Consider the following 25,187-nt stretch of genomic DNA (forward strand, 5'->3'; position numbering starts at 1 on the left):
TTTTGACTGTCGAGAGGTCTTCCGCCTCGAAAATTTTCTGAATATTTTTGGTCACGGGGTTTTTATTTTTTGGCCCACCCTAATCTGGAAAACTTTGAACGTGTTAGTATAACTTAAACCTTGAAAGTTTTGCTCCTGGAAGATCCTTTAAAGGGAATTGAAACATTAATGAGAAAACTAAAATAATTAGTGCATTAGCAGGTTTCAAGAGTAAATGAGAGAAGACGGAGATGTTAGCAAAAATATGAATATAGAAGATCTAGTAGAATTGTTTAAAACGGGCTTTTATACTTGTAGCCAAAGACTAAGAGCTAGATTTATACTTGGATTACTGTAAAGATCAGAAACTACATCTTTGTCTCTTCCCCCTTTTTTCTTTGTTTTCTTTTCTTTTACTTTTTGTTCCTTGCACTTTTAACTTTCTCTTTGGTTTGTTTTTCTTAGTTTGTATTAGTTTTTATCTTCTAAAAAAATCAAATTCTATATAAACATGCAGGGTTTTTTTCCTCCAACACTGAAATAACAAAATAAACTTAATTAATTTCAAGGCAACAGACCTATGTAGTTGTATTCTCCTACTGCTATGTTACCATAATAAACAAAATGAAGGAATAAAGCCAAATGAATTTCCCAGCCCTTCAGAATTTGGTCATCACATTTTCATGGGATGAAAGAAATTAGAAAAACATATAACACATCATCACCAGCTGTAATCTCTTTTTTAAACCTAAATTGCAGGATCCACATTGCATTTTCCAAAAAAGAAAAAAAAATCTCCTTAACAACTGGAATCTGCAGTCTAATGATGTTTTTGCAGAACACTAGTTGCAAAGCTGTGGCAGAGAACAAAGCACACTTTGTAAACCATTCTGACCTCTAATTATTTTAGATATTTGATGTTATCTTCTTAGTACTCATTATAATAGAGTCCATTTCAAACTTGATTCCAATTTGGGGTCAGTCCAATAGATTAGTACTATAATTATTATCCTGTCATTAGTCCCAAATAACTCAAGCAACAACTGGTTTTCTACAGTGTGTAAGGGGCTTCTCATCCAAGAAGACCAAGTTCCCAAGTGCATTAAAAATTTATATTTTATTGAGTTCCTGGAAATTAGTAGTTAGTAATAGAAAATGTAGGGCCATCCACTTAGTTTTCTCCACTTGGGGAGAATTTTAGGCAGCAAGTTGGATATTTAACTAATAGAATCCATGCTCCCAAAGATACTGCATTGTCAAACATTAGGGTTTTTTAAAAAAAATAGTCGTTGTAATTTCACCTTCCAAATCTAGTACCAAACTATTATACTACAAAGTAACCCAATCTACAAATTCTGTCAAAACCATTCCTTCCAAACCTAGATTTTGAGATACATACCAGCATCTTTAGACTGGAAGCTCTTTCTTATTATAAAAGGTGTTTTGGTTAATCTGTAATTTAAAAGAATGTATCCAGTAATGTCTAAATTGGAAGCTTCTACTTACTTTTCGTAAGAATACTATGCAATCTCAAGAGCAATAGCACCTAGACTTATATACCACTTCACAGTGCTTTGCAGCCCTCTCTGAGCTGTTTACAGTTAGCATATTGCCCCCCAATTCCTCATTTTACCCACCTCAGAAGGATGGAAGGCTGAGTCAACCTTGAGCCTGGTGAGATTCGATCTGCCAAACTGCTGGCAGATGATGATCTGCAGTAGACTGCACTACTGCACTCTAACCACTGCGCCACTTTAAAATTGAAATTTAAAATTTCAGAAGCAATTTGCACTTCTGAATGAAATATGATACTCTGGCACACAGCAGAGCCCCTTATTTATTGGAACAAGGAAAAAGCATTATATAAAAATAGTAAAATTAAAATTACCAGGGCAGTTGCATGTTGACTTTTTCTTCCCTCCATTTTTATCTGCTTTAAGAAATATTCTTGCCAAAAGAAGTAATCGGTCATGGTTCAGATAAGAGATAAAGTTGTATTTCATCCCTTTCCCTCTCCTACCTCAGGTTTAAATGGCTCATTACAGCAATTTTTTGTTTCTTTATTAATTTAAAACATTTGTATATCAGTTCCCACTTAAAACACCTCAGTGTATTCTCGGTTTGTTTGTTTTTTAATTTAAATTTAAAGAAAATGCTAACGATCTTTACAAATGCTATTTCAAATCTTACTAATTAGCCACAATTAGCAGAATTTGAATTATTGCAGGTAGCATTATATTTACCGGTACATGTAATAAAATGCATAGAATATGTCAAAAGCTACATATATTGCCAATAGTTATTATAACTTCCTTTCTGCTAAAGAATGAAAGTTTTTTCTTATAAAAAAACTTATTGCTAAGGGATGCTCATTAAAAATCCAAAACCATCTGATATTTAAATCGTTTATTGTTTTTTCATCAAAATTTCTGCCTGTAGGATGGCAATGCTTCTCAGTGCATATTACATGGGAAAAGACATATGTCTCAAATATCTTAACACCTGATAATTGGAGGCAGCAGTATGTCTAATGGGCTCTGTAGCCACAATGCTGCCCAAAAATATTAAGACAACAAACATTACTATAAAATATAATAGAGTAGGCACTCTCTAAGAGTAGCCTGTCATCATAAAGCAAGAATATTACAGTAAAAATGAGAACCCATCTTGATACAATACAGGATTGCGGGGGAATCACAAAATGAGTTCACATCTGTCTATATGATGGCTAAGACTAGTCCACCATCAGTGCAGTGCAGGGAGTTTCAGGGACGTGATTGCATCAATCTTAGTATCATGCAGCAGAAGTTGCACATAGTTTCTAAGACTGCTATGGTTCAGAGATTTAAAAGTTGGACTGTGATGTAAATAATTGCAGGTTTTGCAAAGTACACTTGTACTTGCCAATTTTCTGTCTTTAACTCTCAGGAAAAAATATTTTTGAAGATTCAATGCAGTACAGATAAAACTAATAATTATTGGGCTTTAGAGTTCATTCTCTATCTGAAATCTATATCATACAGTTTTAAAAGAGAGGCATAGGAATCCTTGTTTTTTATATAATGCCGCACTGATAACTACTACAGTCTGTATAACATTCACTTTATCTTATGAACTCTGCAAACGTAGACCATGATTCAACTCTACTTCACCAGTCGGAGTTCTGTCAGTAGAAAGAGATCGGTAAATTGTCTTCGTCCCTCCTTTCTCTTCAAGCCAAGTATTGCAGTGCCCCAAGCATTATTTGTAATGGACACCTCTGCGCAGTACCTTTATATGCATTTACCTGTCTCTTATACCATGGATCTGACACACTGTGAAACATATACATCTACTGAGCAGCCAAGGAGAGAGGAGACAAGGCACTCTGGACTTGGCTGATAATGGAGAGGACTATGTCAATAGCATTGTTTTAAAATGGGACTATGTTTAAGTGACTATATCAAATCTTGCCTAGTTTGCATAAGATAACATGCAAGCATAGACAGAGACATTTGGGTATCTTATTAAGGAGTTACCAGGAAAGCATGACTACAAAAGAATTATATCTACAAACATGGTAATTTATGGTTAACAGAAACAAAAACAAAAAACCAAGTGGCATGGAACAGATATTCAATACTGCAAATTACATGTGTTATATTTAACAGAACTACACTTTTGATCTAACATTTAATACATTAGTGCATAAACTAAAACATTAACAGAATTACTATAAAATGTCCAGAGTCAAAGATTTGCAATGCAACCAAGCTCTGACTGTATATGTATGCAGTAATTAGTCTTCCAGGTAAATGTTTATCTACAGTGGGAATGTTTATCTACATCTGAAAAACCTTTTTATATCATGTACAAAGTAAAAAACGGGGGAGCAGAAATTATCTTTTTATACTTTGTGGTAATAAGTACAAGTGAATAGTAAAGGAGCAGGACCACTTATTTCCACATGCCTGGTGCAGGGTTTCCTCCTCCTGGTTATAACTATACTCAGTAGTTTCATTACACTTTCCTTTGGTAAAACGTAAAAAACAATTGATATAGAACGTTGAATCATACAATACATAAACACAGAGTTTTCAGAAAAGGCTTTAAAAATTAACATTAAATGTCCTGTCTTCTATTCCTCAAGAAAAATTAAAATTCCATCTCCCCCCCCCTTCAGATAATCAAAAATAAAAACTGTCAAAATATGTGTACATTGGACAAACTTTTAAAGTAATGAACACTTAGATACTCCATTATCGTAAAAAGTTCGCTCATTCTCATTTAAATGGAATTAATGGAAATGTAACATTTTCAGACGCATACATAATAAAAAAAACTACCAGCCAGCTACTATGAATGCTTTTCTTTTCAGTTCTTTTCCAAAATCCCACAACAAAATCCATAACTGCTCTTGAAGGGCACACTTCAGCATTCCAGAATCATACTAATTTTCAGAAAAGAATTAAGAGTACTGAACACATGCTTAATTCTCTTATTAAAATCAACAAGCCATATGCATAGTTCTCTGCATAACCATAATCTTTGCTGAATTTGGCAGCTACTTCCAAACCTGTGCCCATGACCCAGTCAAAAATTTCATACTTTTGACTGGATTGGGGCATTCTTGTTTTTTTCTTTCTTTCTTGGTTTCATAACCGGACATTAGTTTTAAAATAATCAATGGTGAAAAGTTTGACTTTATATTTAAACACCACTATCATGTTCTTTAAAAAAGATACATTTTAAACATCACATTTAAGCATTCTGTTCTCACATCAAAATAAAGTATTAAAATAAAACAGCATCAACCTGTTAAAAAATTTAAATCAAGCAAAATGTTAATGTTCTTTGTGAAAAGAGAAGAAAAGTGGCTACCGAGTGTCCTACCCCAGGTCCCCTCTGTGAAAACAGTACATTCACTTTATTGCCCATTCTTTCTTGAGTATGGATGGCCACTGAATGACATGACATGTTGATAGTTCTCACTCCAACTCTTTTCACCACTGTTGCCAACTGAAATCATCATTGCTGCCAAAAACCAAGAAAAACCCTAGGATGGTAGCAAATATGACTATGTTTCCTGTGAGGACAAGTGCGCAGGCACCCCACTTAATCTGTGGAAAAAGGAAAGGCAAGTTTTACATACACAAAAAACCCCAACATACATTAATTGTTCTGTGAATGGGGAAAACATCCTTTCACAAAGTAGTTCTAGTTCAAGGTTCAAAGTTCAAGGTTCATTTTATTTATATGCCGCCCTATTCCGGGCGGGACTCAGAGCGGCGCACAAACCCAAAGGAGGGGAAGGGAAACACAAGAACTACAACAAAAAGTACAGGGAATTTAAAACAACCAACAGCTACACGATTCGAGAGGGGAAGGGAACTCATCGACCCCAGGCCTGCCGACACAGCCAGGTTTTAACGGCTTTTCGGAAGGCCTGGAGAGAGGTGAGGGTCCAAATCTCTGCGGGGAGCTCGTTCCAAAGGGCCGGAGCTGCCACAGAGAAGGCCCTCCCCTGGGTAGTAGCCAGATGACATTGGCTAGTAGACGGAACCTGGAGGAGGCCTAATCTGTGTGATCTAATGGGTCTTTGGGAGGTAATTGGCAGCAGGCGGTCTCTCAAGTACCCAGGTCCAATACCATGAAGGGCTTTATAAGTGACGACTAGCACCTTGAAGCATATCCGGAGACCAATCGGTAACCAGTGCAGCTCGCGGAGGATAGGTGTAACGTGGGTGTACCGAGGTGCACCCACAATCGCTCGCGCGGCTGCATTCTGGACGAGCTGAAGTCTCCGAATGCTCTTCAAGGGCTGCCCCATGTAGAGCGCATTGCAGTAGTCCAGTCTTGAGGTCACGAGGGCATGAGTGACTGTTGCAAGTGCCTCCCGGTTCAGGTAGGGATGCAACTGGTGCACCAGGCGAACCTGGGCAAATGCCCCCCTGGTCACAGCCGACAAATGATGTTCTAAGGTCAGCTGTGGGTCCAAGAGGACTCCCAAATTGCGAACCCTGTCTGAGGGGCATAAAATTTCACACCCCCAGCCTGAGTGATGGAATACTAGCCAAATTTTTGGGAGGGAAACACAACAGCCACTCGGTCTTGTCTGGATTGAGCGCAAGCTTGTTAACCCCCATCCAGACCTTGACAGCCTCCAGGCACTGGCACATCACGTCAACCGCTTCACTGAGTTGGCACGGGGCAGACAGATACAACTGGGTATCGTCCACATACTGATGGTATTTTATCCCGTGCCGCCGAATGATCTCACCCAACGGCTTCATGTAGATGTTAAACAGGAGGGGGGACAGGACCGAAACCTGTGGGACCCCCTATTTCAGGGGCCTAGGGGTCAACCTCTGCCCCCCGACCAACACCGACTGCGACCTGTCCGAGAGGTAGGAGAACCACCGAAGGACGGTGCCTCCCACCCCCACCTCTCGTAACTGTCGCAGAAGGATACCATGGTCGATGGTATCAAAGGCCGCTGAGAGGTCAAGAAGCACTAGGACGGAGGCATGACCTCCATCCCTGGCTCTCCAGAGATCATCGGTCAGTGCGACCAAAGCGGTTTCCGTGCTGAAGCCAGGCCTGAATCCAGACTGAAAGGGATCCAGATAAGTTAATGCAATGTTTAAATTACAGTATTTGTTAACACTTAGACTTAGTTGCCTAGTGGGAAGGCAAACAACTTGGTAACCTCTGAATTTCAATACCCTCAAACTATTTTTACCAGGTGGTGCCCAACATCCACTGACTGAATGTTATGTATCAAAGGATATATAAAATGTTAATCTGGGGAACTTTCAAGGTTTTTCCCCCCCATCACAACGCTTAATGACAGTTTGCATATATTAACAAAATCTTGCTAACTTGTGCTTTGTAGGCTTCTGCATCTTGTCTCAAAGGTATTTTTTTTTCAAAAGGCAGCTGGACTGTTTTGTCCTTGAGAAAGATGTTTCGTTTCTCATCCAAGAAGCTTCATCAGTTCTGGATCAATGAAGCATCTTGAATGAGAAACAAAACATCTCCCTCAAGGAAAAAACAATCCAGTTGCCTTTTGGGGGGGAAAACACCTTTGAGACAACTGTGACCTGGATGACTGAGATCTCTACAGACCTGTGTCTTATTCTGAAAGCAGGTATCAAACATTAAAGGAAGGTTGCTAAAAAGAAGGAATTACTAACCAGTTCTGCTCTGGCAAATACAATTGGAAGTCCAAATGCTGAAACAACAATGCCTGTTGTAAGAAATATGGCAAGTTCCTTGCAAGCATTACTTGTAGCATCTGTATCATCAGCAACTCTTCTTGCTATGCAATATGGAATTGGAGAGAGGGTATAGAAGAACAAAACAAACAGTGGCCAATATTTGCTGAAAGTAAATAAAAAGACGTGTTTTTATTTTATAGATATTCTTTCACTTATATTTGCTTCAAAAATCATACTACTCTTATGTAAATATTTTATCTATTTTCCCATTGGGTGTGGATGTGGGTGTGTGGAGAAACTTATCTTGTTTTGTCTAGTTTTAAAAATACTTTTTCTTATGACAGCCGAAAATACCACACAAAGACAATACACAGCATGATGTATGTAACAGATGGCTAGTGACAGGACTCTCCACCTATATTGCTAATCAAGTTGTAGTAGCTTTTGGGAATAGTTTCTCCATAGGTGAAGAATCCCCAGGTAGTAATGTGCAGATAGCACAAACAAGAAATTGAACAGACAGATTTTGGCAGGCAAGTGTAATACATTGTGTTAGCCTGAAATCTAATCAGAACATGGTCCTTTAAGTGTCCCTCAATCAGAACAGGAGAAAGTGATTAATTAAAGGTACTAGGAATAAAATATTGCACTTCCAAATATTTCCATTTGCATATCATTATAAATCAGGCTGAAAATTATAAAACAGGCTGAAAATTATAAAACAGGCTGAAAATTATAAAACAGACTGAAATTCAGTTGTCACTTTTACTATAAGTCTTGAAAAGATGTGTTTGTTAGATGCCAACCTGGAAGATACAGTGGTACCCTGATACTCAACTGCTTTGAAACTTACTGGTATACAATGCATTTTGATGTGAACATTTTGTCCTGGTATTCATCATTTGTTTGGTACTCAATGCACAAACTAGAGCTTTTGGTGTCAGCTGCCTTTGATTCACTACATTATTCCTTATGAGAAAAATTTGTTTGGTATTCATGTTGCCTCCCAGAGTCAATTAATGAGTACCAAGGTACTACTTTAGTTTAGGCTGAAAAGCAGTCAACATAAACAAAACATAACTATAATTTCATAGAATGTTTGAAATGGCTATTCTTAGCTTGGAAGAATTGCCTTCTTTTACTCTCTCCCAGCATCAAAGGGCTGCTGGACCTTTACTGAAATCAGCACAGGTGTTCTCTGTTTATTTAATTTTATAAACTGCAAGATAAAACAAAGAAATATTGTAGGATACCTGTAATCTGGAAGGGCACAACCAAGCATCAGGAACATTAGTCCAACAGCTCCTCCAAAAGACAAGCTGATTAAAGCTGTAAAGGCAGATTTAAACCCTTGTCAGTTACAAAACTGTATGGTTTTGCATCAATAAACACTAAATATAGGAAAAAGAAAAATCAATATTTTGTTTCTGTTTTTTTGAAAGAATTACTTCTTGTTCAACTATTGTGCATAATTAAAATACAGAACATTTATATTTTTACCATAAAAACTCCAATAAACTTGAAGGAAAAGTGAAACATTCAATGTAAAATACCCTTTATCTATCTATCTATCTATCTATCTATCTATCTATCTATCTATCTATCTATCTATCTATCTATCTATCTATCTATCATCTATCTATCTATCATCTACTATCTATCTATCTATCTATCTATCTATCTATCATCTACTATCTATCTATCTATCATCTACTATCTATCTATCTATCTATCTATCTATCTATCTATCTATCTATCTATCTATCTATCTATATATCTATCTACACACACATTTAGATATGTTTATAAATTATATTATATATTTTCCATATTACATTTATATTCTTATATGTAATGATTCCATAAAATAAAAAAGAGCTTATATATGCGTGTTTATGCTTTGTAATAATATGGCATTGCTATTGATAACTGATTTTTCTGTATATTTTTTCTTATTTGTCTCTTTCTGCCAAGTTGCCACAGGTTTTACTGTTATTTATATTATTGCTGCAGATTTTCAAGAGAAAAGCCAAGACATTAATAGTGTATTAATTGATACTACATTAAGTATCGTGAACATAGGAAAATTCAAAAAACTATTCACTGATGTTAAAAATAATTTATAGAAAATACCTGAATCATCTTTGTATTGCTGTTATAAAGATAGGAGGTCAAGGTATATTGAGAAAAAACTGAATTGTCTTTATGAATTTATAGAGGAAGCAAGATCCTGGAGCCACTAACATTTATGTGACTAATCTCTGAGATAAGGACTGTATTATGTTTTAGTTACATTAACTGTAACCTTACTGATCAATGATCAAATATGTATGACCAGTTTTACTTTAATGTTTCTCCTTCCACTTCCTATTTTCCCCATAACAACTCATAAATTGGTTGGGCTGAGAGAGTCACTGGCTCAGTCACACAACCAGCTTTCATGTGTAAGGCAAAACTAGAACACATGGTTTCCTGATTTCTAGCCTGGTGCCTAAATCACTAGCCCAAACTGGCTCTCATGTTTTTTGTCAAAGTATGCTCATTCAAATGTCTGATGTGTTTCCACCCACTTTGCAGCATCCAATTCCCACCAGCTTTGTAACTAGTCTCTAGCAAGTTTTGCCTGGTACTATTACGTCACTCCTGACTCAGGTTCTTTTGCCAAAACAGCCATTTCCTCTTTGAACAATAAACACCTGACATAATACATTGCGTGGTAAAATGATTTTACATCAATAATCTTTATAATTGAGTGAAGCAGCTTATTAGTATTTAAATAATAATAAACAATATATGCTTATAAGTCATTGGGAAGGACTTAAAAGATGAATAAAAATGCCAAATCCAGTCTAAACATCTGGGTGACAAACCATAATAACAATACCTTTAATGGCATCAAACAGACAGACAGATTTGCCTCTCCCAAATTCTTCAATAGGATTCAATAAAATGGATAAAAATGCCAAATCCAGCCTCAACATCTGGCTGACTGTGCAACCAACTATAATAATGATTATATGAAAGCCCAGCTAAAAATTGGCAGCTATGATTTCATGTTGTTGTGTATATATAATAATAGGCTCGTAATACACCAAATATAACTGTTGATGAAAAGAGGAACATTTGGATAATTGATGGGGCAATACCAGGGGATAGCAGAAGACAATGAACTGGAGAACATCACAAAGTACCAAGATGTGAAAATTGAAATACTATGGCATAACCTGGCCCTTGCGGTCCCAGTAGTTATTGATAGACTGGATGCCATATCAAAAACTCTTTGGCAGAACTTGGTAAATTTGTGCACTAACAAAATTTCCATCTATCAATTACAATAAGCCATGCTGCTTGGAACTGCACATATAGAATGCCGATACATTACAACATTCTAGGTTCTTGGGAAGAACTCAATGCATATGAAGATCAAAACCAGTGGAAGAACTGGCAGCTTCCAGTGGATATTTTATTATGGTTGGTTGCACAGTCAGCCAGGTATTTACACTGTATTTGGCATTTTTAGCCACCTATCAAGTACTTCACAAGGGCCTGGGATATGCAAATGTTGATGTCTGATAATGTTAAAGGTATGATAAGAGGATTCAAGATGTTCCAAGTAAAGCTGCTCTTTCAAATTGACCAATGGTTATTTTGTCAAAGTTGAATGTGTTCAAGTGGTGGTCTGGTTGTTTTGGGATTTCATTACTATTACTATTGGCATTTCACTTTCTTTTGTCACAGTCATTTTATTTCAATTTCCAGGTTTCAGTATTTTGTGATTTTCTCCAATTCTTTCTGTTCTATTCTGCTATCTTCAGGTTCTGCCATGTATACTAACCAAACTTTATTATTATGATGATAAATAGCATCTCAACTTGTCACATTGTTATTTTTATGATTCTCCTTGTAATATTCCCCTAAATTGCTATGTAGCACACATATTTCAGCCTTTTTCCATGTATGTATGGAAAATAGAAATATAAAATACCCACAAATACTGCTATGGGTCCTCATATATATGGTTAATGATTTAAACACATCAAACAAAGCTAAAAGTTCAAAATACACACACACACACACACACACACACACACACTCCCTCTCCCTCCTACTCTCTCTCATTAAATGTACAGTAGTGCTATCTTTTTACTCTTGTGTTTAATGCAAAATAGATGTTTCTATCAAACCGATATAAAAAAGATATGCATTCCCAACATATACATACAGAACTTATTTAGAATTATTAGAGATTTCTGAATAGTGAAGAACTCCATACGAGTACTGGTATTAAGTCTATTTCACAAATAGTAATATGCATTGCATTGATCTGTGTCAGGACTATATCAGACTATATATTCTCTTCCTGCCAGGCTTATCCCACTAAAAATCTATTTCATCTTAAGAATGCTGCAAGAATGAGCATCTACATGCAGACAGATGAAAAACGGGGACCGCAGTCGAATATTGTTGGAGAGCATGAATTTAGTGAAGTCTGGTGGAGCCTAAGATTTCATTCCTGTCCTAATTCCCGTCCATCAGCTGACACCCTGCCTGTATGCAGCTATCTGGCACTCATAGATCTCTGCAGCCGGAAGTTTTATGGAAACCGCCAGGACTAATAATCACGTATATTTATCTGCAACACAGCCACCTAGAGCTGCCATTCTAGACCTAACAGCCTGAAAGTTGAGTCCAGTGAAAAGCACAGGCCTCTCTCTCACTGTGCTTTTCAAGGCTGCCCTGCAGCGGTTGCCTAGTCAAGCCCTGTGTCTGATCGGGCAGAGGTAGAGAAAAGGAGACAATAGGAGCTCTCCACAGGCCCTCTTTCAAACCTCAGCAGCGCAGCCATTGCACCGGGGCAGGCTGCGTTGTCATGGAAACGCAGCGAGGTTCCCCCCCCCAACATTGCCGGCGTGCGTCATCGTCAGGGTGGGGGCGACGTCCCTCCCCTCCACCAACGACCTGATCTGGATGGGGGGATCCGGTCCCCAAGTAGCTCCCCTCCTCCCCGTGCCCTCCCCCGAAATCAACCCCCAACAAGGCTACCTTTGATGCCGGCCATGGTGCTGCTACAGTATTACTTCGCCCAGGCCGCTCCCAACCAACACCAAGGGGAAGGAACGCGGCTAGACAAGCCCCGGAAGTGCGCGCTCGAGACCCGGCCAATACTTCCGACGAATCGCGACCTCCGAAACGGCGGACGTAACTTCGGAACATAAGGCAAAGCTTCGTGTTTGTATCCTGTTTTCCTTCCTCAGGGAAGACCTCTTTTCCGAAACAGAAGAAAATCCTGGGACAGTAATGGACCGGTCTAGTCGCTGCTGCCTCCACTCGGCAACAAAAGTCGCGAGTGATAACAACAACAAGAACCTATTTATCTATGGAGAGTCTCAGCCATCTAGGTCATGGTTGTCCCAAAGATGCTTTTTCCACAAGGCAACTGGGCTTTCTGGTTTTTTCTTTGAAGACGTTTCGTTTCTCATCCAAAAAGGTCCTTCAGCTCAAAGCAGGATGCAAATTACCAACTGTTTGCAAGGAATATAAATCGGCCCATTCCCCACTATCCTGTCAAAGCTGAAGAAGCTTCTTGGATGAGAAGTGAAACGTCTTCAAAGAAAAAACTAGAAAGTCCAGTTGTTTCTTGAAAAAGCACCTTTGGAACAAGAACCTATTTACCATAATTAAAACAAAACGTGGGGAGAAAAAAAAATAAAAAAGACCCATTGATGATGTGCCATCAAGTCGTTTTCAACTCATGACCACATAAATTTGGTTCACGACATCTGTCTCTTAACTTGTTCTTTCAAGGCTTCCAATGGATCACTCATCGACACTGTAGAGTCCATCCACTGCTGGTTGTCTTCTCTTTCCATCTTTGATAACATTAAAGACTTGATTTCAATTATAAGTTAATTAGGTCTTTAAATTTTTACTGAATCTTGACAGTAGAGACATATTGTTCCATTTTCGTCTGGCTTTTTTCAACTCCTGTCTTTTAAAAATCTTTTAGGACCTGAGGTTGTTGGACAAAATATCCCAAAATAGTTGTGGAAAGTTTATTTACTTATTGGACTGTAAAAGTGATTTCATCAGTGATTTGCTATATGTTTATGCACTTGTAAAGTTGCAGTCATTTATAAATGGCTTGAATGGTTAAAGGTTTTTTCCTACTTTTTTACTGCAAAACAATGAATTAGCACAATTAAGATAACAGCCAGATATTGTTAAATAGAAGTTATGGTAGCTTACTTTGTTTGCAGACACAAGATGACACCAGAATTACTTTTATAATTACTTCTGTTAATCTTCCAAACCTATTTTTTTTTGTCTGTTCTGAAAGCCTGATTAATTGTACAAGCACACATATCTATTTTATCTAGAAACTTCCAGATTCAGCAATTATTTAGAATACTGCTTATACTTCTTTACTGATTCTAATTGGTCTACAAAGCATAACATTTGGGGAGTTATCTATACAGATTCAGTATATACAAATAATTTTCATATTTTAATAAATTAAGTGGTGTATGTTCAGAAATAACTGCTAAGAAAATATTAAGATTTGTTTTGAGAAATTGTTATCAATGTTATGTAAATATACTATTTGAAATAGTAAAATATTGAAAATCATTGTGACTAAAGGAGAGCAACTTTGAAAAAAAGTAATATAAGAACTCTATAGTCCATCTACTACCATTCTGTGTCACACAAAACATGGTCCGATGCATTCAGGAAGCTCACAAGTAATAATTGTCTTACATGGATACCCCAAACTAAACATTTTAATAACCAATTGTCATGGGTATGTAGTGTATTTGGAGCAGTCCCTAAGTCTCTGTTAGTTCAGCCCACCTCACAGGTGGCTATTTTGCGAAACATAAAAGGCAGGAACATTAGGTATGTATGCTGCACCTTAAGTTGATTAAACTAAAGGTAGGGCAAAGATTAAATATTACTGTCTTTCATTAGTATGTTTGGTCCCCCTTGAAAATCATCCAAATTGATGATGTTCACCACAATGGCAACAAATCCCATCATTTAATTCTATTATATAAAGATAATTTGTCAACCTAAATTTCTCTTCATTTAGTTTCTAAGGATAATCCCAAATTCTTACTTTGTAATAGAGATCAGGGTATAAATGGTAGAACTCATAATTTAGAGTAAAATAAACAGTAAAGATATAGTTATTTATTTTAAAAGTTTCAAACCGAACTTTGTAACATCTACTGCGAAGCCTTAAAACTATGCATTTATTGTAAAATGTTAAGCAAAACAAAAATACATACCATGGGACTAAATTGGAAGGCTATATATATCATATCTATTTTTAAAAGAAACAGTTCCCTCTTATGTGAACTGAATTTTCTGCTTGCAATAACTATTACATTTCAAGTCATTGGCAGAGTTTGCATGACACACAAATTAAAAAGCTTGGATAATTGTCATTTTATTCCAAATAGTTTCCATTTCAGCTTCAGAGGACACATCAAGCAGCAAACCTGATTAAAATGCTATTTGCAAACTTATCCATCTTTTTTTAGGCAAGCACAGTTCTTACAATCGAAAGTTTCAAATATTTTACTAGGCCTATGAGGTCTGGGATAGAAACATTCAGAAAACTAGTTGTCAGCAAACAAATTCAGAAAATCTTAACTTGTTGCTTTCATCTAATGATTATCCCAGTTTTTAGTCAGTCTGGCCTAGTGGTTAAGGCACTAGGCTAAAAATCAGGTGACTGAGTTCTAGTCCACATTGTTACTCAAGAAATTTGCCTTTGGACTACTCAAGTTTTTCAACTCATGACATCAGGCCTGGGTGATAAGTGGACCTGCATTTGTGAGAAAAAGCTAAGAAGATCTTTATTTTTTCAGAAGTCCAAAAAGTTCAATTATGCTTACACTAGTTGCAAGTTAATACCATGTTTCTTTTGACCCCAAAATAAGTGCTTGGCTTTATTTTCAGGGTGGTCTTATTAAAAGATCTTATCAAAAATGGTGCATGCGGCGAGTGTGGTCACCTCATGGCTGCTGCTGTGTTGCAATATTTTGTGGGGAGGGCTTATTTTAGCACATGCACTCAATCCATGCACAAAGTCCATGGATTGGACTTTTTATCCGGCGAGTTTTATGTTCAGGGAAACAGGGTATGCATAGCTCAGATTAAAAACAGCAATAATCTCATCCCACTTAGTCCTAGATTTAATTTTAAGGGCAACAATAAGGTCCGCTAATGGCTTTTAATTATAATTAGCTGTTAGCACTGTACTTTGGTTTTGTCTTTTGCACTTTTTTGTATCCTAATCAGACAATGTTGGAATTGGAGTGCATTATAAAGATTTCAATATAAATAAGAAATATGATTTAAAATGCAATGTTCTTTTATTCAGAAGTAATGTTACTCGATAGGGAGCATTTCAAAGTATATAGCTTTTGTTCTGTTGAAAGAAATGTCCTTCTGGGTTCAGCTCCAAGTGGGGAAAAAGACACTGAAGACATGGAGGCTGCTTGGAAAAATGGTTTATTGTTGGACAGGGCCACATGGCTTGAGCCCTGAACAGAAAAGGTGATCACATGCTTCAATGTTGGTGAAGAAGAGAAGGGCTGAGGAAGGGGCTTGCTAGGCTTTTTATACCCTGTTTAGTCCCACCTCTCTGTTTCCTGTTCCTGTGTAAGAAATGTATTCTGATTGGTTGTCAGACTCCCATGGTGCCATGCAGAGGGCTACTCTGTAGGCTGTTTTGAATCCAGGTATAGATGAGTTGTGGAGAGTTGAGTAATATCCCTTTCCCCTGCAGCTGCAGTGGAGAAGTCTTTATTATGTAAAGTGGGCTAGCATGGCCTTCTCAATGGGCTATTGACCAAGTGTGGATGGGCAGGAAGCTACAGGCAACTATTCTGTCTTTTAATGCATGTTTCTTTCTTTTCACATCCAGAGAAATATTCTGCCTTTTCAATATTTCCTAGGATATTTCATTTTTCTGGGAGAGGGCTGGATGATAACTTCCCACGGTTTATTCAACAAACTAATGGAGCAGCTGTTAAAAATGTATAAGACCCATTTTTCCTAGGTATTTAGCAATCTTAACATCACATTTCTAGAAATCTTACTCTTGACTCTGGTTGTGGCTAATTTTTCTGCCACGAAGCATTTGGTAATTTAAGAAGTTGCAAATTTTTCTTGTTTGTGTTCAGAGAACAACCTAGATACTCTTGAGAAAAAACGAGTTTTCAGAAGCGCAACAGATTTATTTGTTTATTTATACAAACGCCCATCGCACCAGAAGTGACTCTGAGCGACGTACGATACTCTTTGAAGTCATTCTGCAATTCACTGGAAGAGAACAAATCAAAGCTAAACATCCATTAAGAACTCCATTGGTTGTTCTGAGCGTAGATAGATTTTGTTGTTATGCTGACTTTCCTGGGCGGCGCCCGTGAGCCAATAGGATGGCTGGGTGAGAGCGAGGCTTTACTACCATTCCATTGTCCTCAGAAGATTTCCTTCCGCTCAGTAGTAAGCCTAGCGCGGACCGAACCCCACTTCTCTGGAGATGGCGCCGCCGGACCTCATAGTCAGCTGACGAAACGGTCGCTTACCTTAGAAAGACAATCCGAAGAGCCAATCATTGTCGGCGAGAGGCGGGGCCTCGAGACCCGTTGCCATAGGCGGAAAAGGCTGGAGCGCAGCCGCTTCGTTTCTCAATCAAAGGGCTAAAATGGAGGCGTCTCTGGGACGACTGCTTTTGCCGCTGTTGGTGGTGCTGACGGCAACTTCTTTAGCGACGGGCTGGGAGCAGCCGGGTAAGGCGAGAAACGGGCTCACCGGGCGATCCTCTTTAGGAAGCCAGCCTCTCGGTTCACGACGGTCGGGGAGGAATCGTGGCTCTCCGCGTCTGTGACTTGACGCTGCTGTCCCTGGTTTAGAGCATCTTTTCTGGGATAGTGAAGGACATTTCCTGCGCAGGTTTTTATAGTGAAAGTGCGATGTAATGATGGGCGTCGGCCTTATTAGGGAGACATTTTAGAAGTCATTTGTAACAATTGTCAGTCGTAACCAAAGGTTTCTTCGACGACACTGGTTGGGTTTAGATGTCCCGTTCATCCGTAAATACCCACACAGACCCACACACTGAAACATGTTTTAACAGTATTAAATGTTTCACATTACAGGGGATGTTGATTCACTCATGCCTGCCTTTTTATTTTTACTTGTACTCTGTTGTGCGCTCCCCAGAATCAATTGATTTATCATAGGTTATAACGTGTGAATGGTGTGAGCTTGACCCAGTGCAATGTGTAAATATGGTCACTGGGATGTGTAAAAAGAGATTTAAGGTTTCGCCAATATTGTTCTTGTGGTTCATTCTGCAAAATAGATTTGAAAGAAACAATGATTTGTGGGAATCCAGTCACTATTGGGGATGTTTTCATAAGTACGTAATTGCATAGGACATTGGAAAGCAAATTGGAGGCCTTCGTTCACAAATTCTTGAATATTATATAGGAAAGAAACAGGGGGAGGTACCTGTGTATTGCTTGTGAAGTTCTGAAAACCTGTGGTTGACTACTTGATAAAATGGGATAATTGGTGAACAACTAAAGCAAAATTAATTAGAGAGCATAGATGTTAACTTTAATCTTAGATATATTCTTTATTAAAGCACTTTTGAAATTACTAATTCTATGTATTCAAAATATACAACCTAACAGGAATTATTCTGAGAATTTCTTTATTGGCATTAATAAAGTCACAAAATCCTAAAATATGTATTTATTATCTTGCATAGTGTTTCTAAATCTACTACATATTTATATTCTGTCAGAGAGAGTCCTATTGCGCGAAGTCCAAGCCCTGACACTCTACCAGGCAAAGTACACCAATTATAGGAGGACATCTCCAGTGCCCCAATTGCAATGTACCGGAGGCTCAGCTGGATGTACGGCATATACCCCTGATGTTGTTCAGTGTTACAACAAAGGTTGGGATGGCTATGATGTGCAGGTATGCTTCTTTGTATGAAGGAAAATGTGTTATCTTGTGGTGTATTTGCATAAATGTAAAATTAATTAAATGGCTGGCTTTTGAAGACTGAAGAACAATTATACATATCAAGGCAAAACTCTCAAACTCCAGGAGGATGCAATGAGTTAAAAATTAAAAATGGGGCTGCAACATTGCCAACAGGAGAAAAAAATTAAAGTAAATCCATATTCCTTCTAAACAACTTTAACAAGTTTGTCATTTAGCGTTCTTGTCTGGCATTTTCATGTGTATTCTTTCAAGCCCTATTAGAGTTGTAAAGCTTACTTATGAGTTTAATTAGAACTTTTTGGAAAAATGTATTTTAATAAAATTACTAAAAACATATCAATTTTAAGTTAATGTTCAATTTTGTTATATATTTTATTATAGAAAAATAATTATCTTTTATTTTCAGTGGGAATGTAAAGCACATTTGGATGTTTCATATCGCTTTGGAAAAATTGAAGTAAGCTGTGAAGGCTACGATTACCCAAATGACCCTTTCATTTTAAAAGGATCATGTGGCTTGGAATACACGTTAGAGTTAACTAAGAAAGGACAGCAAAAATCTAACACTTTTTCTGGGACCTATTATTCTCCAACTTCTCATGAGTCATTTGGTTCCGGATTTGGAGTGATCCTGGTAATATTATTTGTTGCTTTTGTTTTTGGCATCTACAAGCTATTCCTCTGTGATAACCGACAACATAATGTCCCTAATGATGATGTATATTCAGGATCCTATGGGCAAAGTTATCAAAGCCCACCTCAGCCAGGATTTAAATCAAATTACACAGGTAAATATCTTATGTCACAACAAAAACATTTATTAGTAACATTGATAGGTAATCTACTTTTCAAATTCTAGGAAGTTTTTTCATTGATAATTATCATTGTTAATAGGGTCACTGAATTATCGACAGAATTTTGTATCATGTCTAGCCTATGCTCTTGTTTATATAGTTGGCAGAAATTTCAGGCACAATTAAAATGAGAACTCCTTGTGTTTCTGAGTTGGTTCTTTAGTCTAAACTCTAGGAAATATAACTTTTAGAAAATAAGGGGATAAAAAGTGATAGCCCATAGTCTGTTTCTCCAGTAAAATCAATAGTTCTATAGCATTATACAGCAATGTTTGATTTAAAACTTTGGAGAGCTTGTAAGACTCTTCAATTATCTGCTGAGGTAGCCTATATATATATAAAATTATAAAAGCTTTGATCCCAAATATTATTTGATCTAAATCGATATAATTTTATTTAAATTAAGGAGCTGCTAGTGGGTCCAGCTATGATTCCAATTCAGGTCCAGGTTTCTGGACTGGATTAGGTGCCGGAGGACTTCTTGGATACTTGCTTGGCAACCGAAGGTAATCTTGTCTTCTCTTGCAACAATCCTAAATGACAGAAAGGAAATTGCTTCTCCCAAAGAAAAATATTTTCTCTTTCATACTAGTAATACCATCAGTTGTAAACATGGAATGTCTTGTTTACATGTTGATTTTAAAGTAACAATAGATTATGAATGTTTTGAGAAATAGTTATCCAATTCATCACTACTGCAGTCAGCATTAATGAATAACACCAGATAAAAAGGTGAATTGATTACGTAGCTGTCTACAACATCCTTATTTTAGAATAAGAATTTTTTGCCTATTAAAACATTTTAATAGTTGTCCAATTGGTAGGTATCTCTAGGAATTTTTTTAGAATAACATAAATACTGAAGAAGCAGGTTGTTTGTCAGAATGCATGGAATTCAGAACCCAGCAGTAAATGGTGATAAATGGATTGATAAAATAAAGAAAACAGCTGTCATTGACTCATGCAATACACTTTCAATTATGCCCTGTGGTTGCTTAATATTGCATCATTAGGGAAGAAACTCCTGCAATGATGTTAAAAATTCAAGCTGCAGTTTCCAGAGAACAAAGATAGAAACTGTTGTCAATTTTAAGATCACTACTTCAGTATTAGCTGTTTTTGAAATCACAGGTTTTCCTAAATCCTTGTTTGTTTGTTTGTTTGTCTTTCTTTTAATAATAATGGTTATATTTTGATAAATATAAGAATTAAAGGCTTAATTTGGTTATTTTTATGTTATTAAATAGATTCTCACTTCTCTATGTTTTATTTATGTTGTCTCCAAAATTTCTGTGTACGAATATGATCATGTCTTTCGTATTAACTATTTCTTTTCCACATTGAATTTTGCTTTTATAACGTTCAAAGTTGTCCGTCTCTAATCCCCCTCCCAGTTTTTCACTGATAATTCTCCTGTATATTCTTCCAAAACCACTGGATTCTGACTTATATTTTTAATGGACTTTTAAAAGTTTTTTTTAGCTTTCTGCATATATTGTACATACAGCTTGTATGACTTTTGTACTGAATTTGTATGACGTTCCAACCACACTTTTTAAAATTTGAAATCTTGTTAAGTTTTTCCTAATAGCAATACATACCTTAATGGTAAATCAATGTGTTTCTTGCAAATATTCCTTTTTAAATAGAAATAGAACTAAAAAATTACTGAACAGATATCCTCAGTTTGTTGGAATAATTGAATATATTCCAATTATTTACATATTTTTTCTATGATTACTTGCTGATTCTTTGCCTTAAATGGCCTTCTACTTCTTTTCTAGATTATTCATCTATTAAAAATTTAATTTTGTACACATGCAAAAACTCTAAATAATTAACAGAATCATTTTCTTCTAGGTCACCTTCAGATCACAGGTATTCTCCTTATTATAGCACGTGGGCTGGTCCATCTGTTCAACCTCCATTTACTGGTTCATTTGGCAATTCAAATAGCTGTTCAACATCTTACAGTTCAGAAACAAAACCTACCTCTGGTAAGTTATAAGCCATGTTGTCCTTAATTTTTGGGTTAAGTGTGCCTGATATCAGTAACTTTCCAATTTAAAAAATCCTATTGAAAAGAGTTGGATTTGGCTTAATGATAGCAAATTTGGTTTTTAATCTTTTATTTAATTGTTTGTAATGCTTTTATATTTATGCTTTTGTACCATTGTAAACTGCCCAGAGTCACTCTGGATAATTAGATTGCTATCACTGTCTCTTCCAATAAGAATGAAGAGGATGAGATTCAAGGCAGAGGAACTGAGGAATTTATTTTGTTCTCAGGGGAGCAGTTATCTGAAGAAAAGGGATTTTATGCAACTAGTTTCAGGATTCAAGTGTAAACTTAAAAAATTCTGGTAATATAAAAGTTGCCAGGCAAGATTTAATCGGAGGTTGGTTTTTATTTTTGTTTAATGCAGTTTGCTCAATTTCTCAAGTTTTGTATTTGTTTCAATCCACTATTTTTCTTGTTTGGTTACACTATTTATTGAATGCTAGTTTTGGAATGCAGATTTCACCCTTGTGTAATTGCTATCCACTATATTTTTTTGCTTTTATTGAAATAAGAATATTTTCTTTTATTACTCTTGTGTTGCAGGTTTTTTACAGCCCCCACCTGGCAATATTTTAATGATTCATAAAATTCTGGTTCTGTCTCCAGGTCCTAAGTTAGAATATTTGTTAGAGCCCTTGTGGAATCTTTCAGCTGTTAATTGATTAATTATTTTCTCGGGACTTTTTTTAAAATGTACTATATATTCTACATTTTTATAGTTTCTACTGTTGTATCTTTTAAACCACCCAGAATCATGCAGATTGGGTCAGCTTACAAATTTGGTAAATAATAAACAAATGCTTAGGTCTGCATTTGTTTATTCTGCAATAAATAAGACTTACTGGAGGAGAGGGATTTCATATTCTGCCTCATCCAGATTTCAGATTTGAGCACATCTCTCCATTCAAGAAAGTCCTCAATTGCAACCACAGTTAAGCTCAACATTCCCATTGCTAAGCAAGAGAGTTGTTAAATGAGTTGTGCCATATTTTACAACCTTTTTGCCACAGTTGTTAAGCAAATAACTGCAACTGCTAAGTGAATCATGAGAATCTGGCCTCCCCCATTGACTTTGCTTGTCAGAAACCACCTGGGAAGGTTGCATGAGCCTGGGACAGTGCAACTATCATAAATACATGGCAGCTACCAAGCACCCAAATTTTGATCACATGGCCATGGGAATGTTTCAATCGTCATAAATAGTTTTTTTAGGTGTCATCATTACTTCATACAGTCACTAAATGAATGGTTGTGGATCAGCTCTAGTAGCAGATAACTGGTTTCCTAATGGAATTCTACTGCATGGAATTATATTCAAATCCAAGAATTTAGCTAGTAGGAAAATGGGGAGGGGGGTATTACCTGACAAACTAGTGCAGGTGTTGATTATATTTTTGGCAGAACTGGTATATTTCTGTCCCTGAGGCTGCAGTCATATGCTCCATCACCTACAAATAGATGGACTCTACGTTTTGAGTAGACATATGTAGGATTGCACTCATATAAATTACAGTGCAAGACATGTTATTTTAATCATTGAGCCATTTAAACAAAACATGTATTTCCAATAATGCTAAATAGGATTAAGATCTGGGTGATTTGATAGACTATATTATGTTCTCAAACAGCAGTAGAATCTTCTGGTCACATAGTGTAAAAGAGAAATCAGCAACACACCCATATCTTAAATGCTTTAAGCAAGAATAATTTCCTTCCCCCAGATGAAATTCTCAAATATTTGTACTTGAGAACTTCAAAGATGGGGGCTAGAGTGCTGAAATCTTGCAAGATTTAGCAATATCATATTTCAGTCATTTTTAATCAAAGGATTGAGCACTTGTGCCATCTTGCAAAGTTATATTACAAACCTTAGTGTCTACGCAGGCTATCAGACCTTACCATACAGAAAATGAAGTCCCCGCCTGATTTGCTCTACCCCGTCCTTGGTGAAATATTTTTTGTAAACTAGCTCACAGAGATGAATGCATTTATCTCCGTTATTTCATTATTCAAATTATTTTAGAATTTACTATTTATTAATAATAGCTTTTTTCTTGTTCTCCATCTCTTTTTCTTAGGTTTTGGAAGTACCAAAAGAAGATGAAGTTTGACTTCCACTCTACCTAAGCGAGTGAATAAAGCAACATTTTGGCAATTCTGAAATGTGCCCTTAGTCTGCTTGCTAGAATTATAAAATTCTAACTGTTTATATTTGTATCTGTGCATCTCTAAAAAAAATTGCTAAATTTATTTTGGAACAGTAGCTTTTAACAAAATGGGGAAGCTTCTCAAGTAATTTCTAACATGGAACTGTGTTCTATAGAAAAGGGAAGATAATAGGGTAGCCTTCTGCAATCTAGTGCCTTTCAATGAATTGGAATATCTCTCCTAGAAATAATAGCTTGACATCATGTTGGAGACTAAAGATTGGAATATCAGTAATAATTGTATTTTTTAAAAGTTGAAAATGCCATTTTCTAAGGCAGCGGCGCCCAATCTTTTGGGCATCAGGGATCTGTTCCATGGAGAGAGGTTTTTCACGGGGTATGGTTCCGTGTGCTACCTGTATCCCGCAGATCAGGCTTCGCTTGTTTGCGTGGACTGGCTTCTGGCATGCCGTGGACCGGTGCCGGCCCATGTACCGGGGGTTGGCCTTATTTTAAGGCCTCTCTGATAATGGCTATTATACATTATAAAAACAAAGAAGGAAACATTATTTGGAATAGTGTACTCTTTGGTCTGAACAGACTGATCTAACCAACAGAAGAGATATCTATCTATTTTCTTTTCTTTACAATAGTTCTTTAGAAAGACCTGAGATAGAGAGAGAAAAGTCAACTAGATAGTAATTCCACTAGATTCAGTGGAATTATCCTTTACTAGATCAAGCATTACTTTCTTGGCATGGGACATAAAGGATACAAGGCATTGGGGACTTATCTTTACTGGGCATCTTGTTTATTTCCAATTAAATGTATTTTCCCCTCTTTCTTTTGATGTGCCGCTTTCTAACCTTTCTTCCTAGCATTTTGTGAATATTTTCTTACTTTCCATTACTGTAGGAAATTAAATTGGTGAGAAAATTAACAGCAGTCCCAAAAGTTTGTATTTAAATTTCAAAATAAAGTAATGTCTGAAAGTATGTCATTGCTGAATTTTAATGTTAATTCTTCATTAACACTTTTTAAAATATTTAAACAATGAGTGAATGAAACAGGCATGTAAAGAAACTCATAATTGTTCAACAAGGAAATTAATGAAATTCAAATGCATAAAATCACATTAAAGAATCAACACAGTAACAATTATAAGAATGACAATTTATTAATACCTAATAGTAAAAGGCAGGGACACTTTGAAAAACAGAAAAATTCCCCAAACAATGAAGCTCTCTCATAACAATTGAATTAATTTAATCTAAAACTCTGGTATCTGTTATATTACACTGACAATATTACTATAGCTGCAGAAACTTTTTTATTTTATTTTAGAACAAGTAGGTCTTGCTCTATAGTTGTTGAATGCTGAAAACTAATCTATTTAAAGAAAGCAATGGAAACCTCTGGAATCTTCCTGCTGACATAGCTTTGGCTCTAGCAGACATAATATTAACATGAAAGCTGCTCTTGAATGCTTTTTGATTGAAGAGCAGAGGAGAGAGGAAGTGAAAAATGCACGCATATGAGCACGCATACACGCTTATTTCAAGGTAATGCTTCCTTGGAACCTGAATCTTATTAATTGTATTTAGTGGTGGAGGTAACGGAGTCAATTGAAATAATCATAATGGCATTGTCCTGGAAGCAGGCTATAACAAAGCATTGAATTATTTCAGACCAGTCCAGAGGTTGGATCAGAAAGACTATCAGATCAATATTCTGCTTAAGTACTAGGAGTTACATGTCAGCCTGCTGGTTGCACTGAGGCAATTCCCTCCATAGATTTGAGCAGAGTTTTGGCCCAGAATGTATGAATACTTGTTGGCATCACAGGAGAGAAGACCTGGTTGGAGGTTTTCCTCCTTGGAATTGCAGCAGTCTTAATTTGGGCTCCTGAAATATA

At 36.6% G+C, this 25,187-nt stretch overlaps 2 protein-coding genes across 2 annotated transcripts; one reads left to right on the forward strand and one right to left on the reverse strand.

Annotated features, from left to right (window-relative positions):
• Positions 1 to 2,370: 2,370 nt before the first annotated feature.
• LEPROTL1 (leptin receptor overlapping transcript like 1) lies at positions 2,371 to 12,470 on the reverse strand. The gene is made up of 4 exons (XM_087716386.1): positions 12,222 to 12,470; positions 8,432 to 8,507; positions 7,155 to 7,341; positions 2,371 to 5,078 (listed from the first exon to the last, which is right to left on the reverse strand). Exons 1-4 carry the CDS (start codon positions 12,235 to 12,237, stop codon positions 4,962 to 4,964), a joined length of 396 nt encoding a protein of 131 aa, XP_087572512.1. The 5' UTR covers positions 12,238 to 12,470; the 3' UTR covers positions 2,371 to 4,961.
• Positions 12,471 to 16,823: 4,353 nt separating this feature from the next.
• SARAF (store-operated calcium entry associated regulatory factor) lies at positions 16,824 to 24,267 on the forward strand. The gene is made up of 6 exons (XM_014068800.2): positions 16,824 to 16,978; positions 18,001 to 18,179; positions 18,616 to 18,997; positions 19,470 to 19,569; positions 20,924 to 21,060; positions 23,204 to 24,267. The coding sequence occupies exons 1-6, from the start codon at positions 16,894 to 16,896 to the stop codon at positions 23,227 to 23,229; spliced, it is 909 nt and encodes a 302-aa protein (XP_013924275.1). The 5' UTR covers positions 16,824 to 16,893; the 3' UTR covers positions 23,230 to 24,267.
• Positions 24,268 to 25,187: the final 920 nt, after the last annotated feature.

The sequence above is a fragment of the Thamnophis sirtalis genome, unplaced genomic scaffold, assembly GCF_051295495.1.
Source record: "Thamnophis sirtalis isolate CommonGarterSnake01/CBP01778 unplaced genomic scaffold, rThaSir2_p1.2 scaffold_5, whole genome shotgun sequence".
NCBI classification, from domain to species: Eukaryota; Metazoa; Chordata; class Lepidosauria; order Squamata; family Natricidae; genus Thamnophis; species Thamnophis sirtalis.

What these genes read in the sequence shown, in the direction of transcription:
- LEPROTL1 (XM_087716386.1), bottom strand. An exon ending in TGTGCCCTTCCAGATTACAG is followed by an intron (nt 7,342 to 8,431) that starts GTATCCTACAAT and finishes ATTTACTTTCAG; the next exon opens with CAAATATTGGCCACTGTTTG. An exon ending in TATTTGCCAGAGCAGAACTG is followed by an intron (nt 5,079 to 7,154) that starts GTTAGTAATTCC and finishes CTTTTTCCACAG; the next exon opens with ATTAAGTGGGGTGCCTGCGC.
- SARAF (XM_014068800.2), top strand. Translation starts at nt 16,894, where the DNA reads ATGGAGGCGTCTCTGGGACGACTGCTTTTGCCGCTGTTGGTGGTGCTG. An exon ending in TACTTGCTTGGCAACCGAAG is followed by an intron (nt 19,570 to 20,923) that starts GTAATCTTGTCT and finishes ATTTTCTTCTAG; the next exon opens with GTCACCTTCAGATCACAGGT. An exon ending in AGAAACAAAACCTACCTCTG is followed by an intron (nt 21,061 to 23,203) that starts GTAAGTTATAAG and finishes TCTTTTTCTTAG; the next exon opens with GTTTTGGAAGTACCAAAAGA.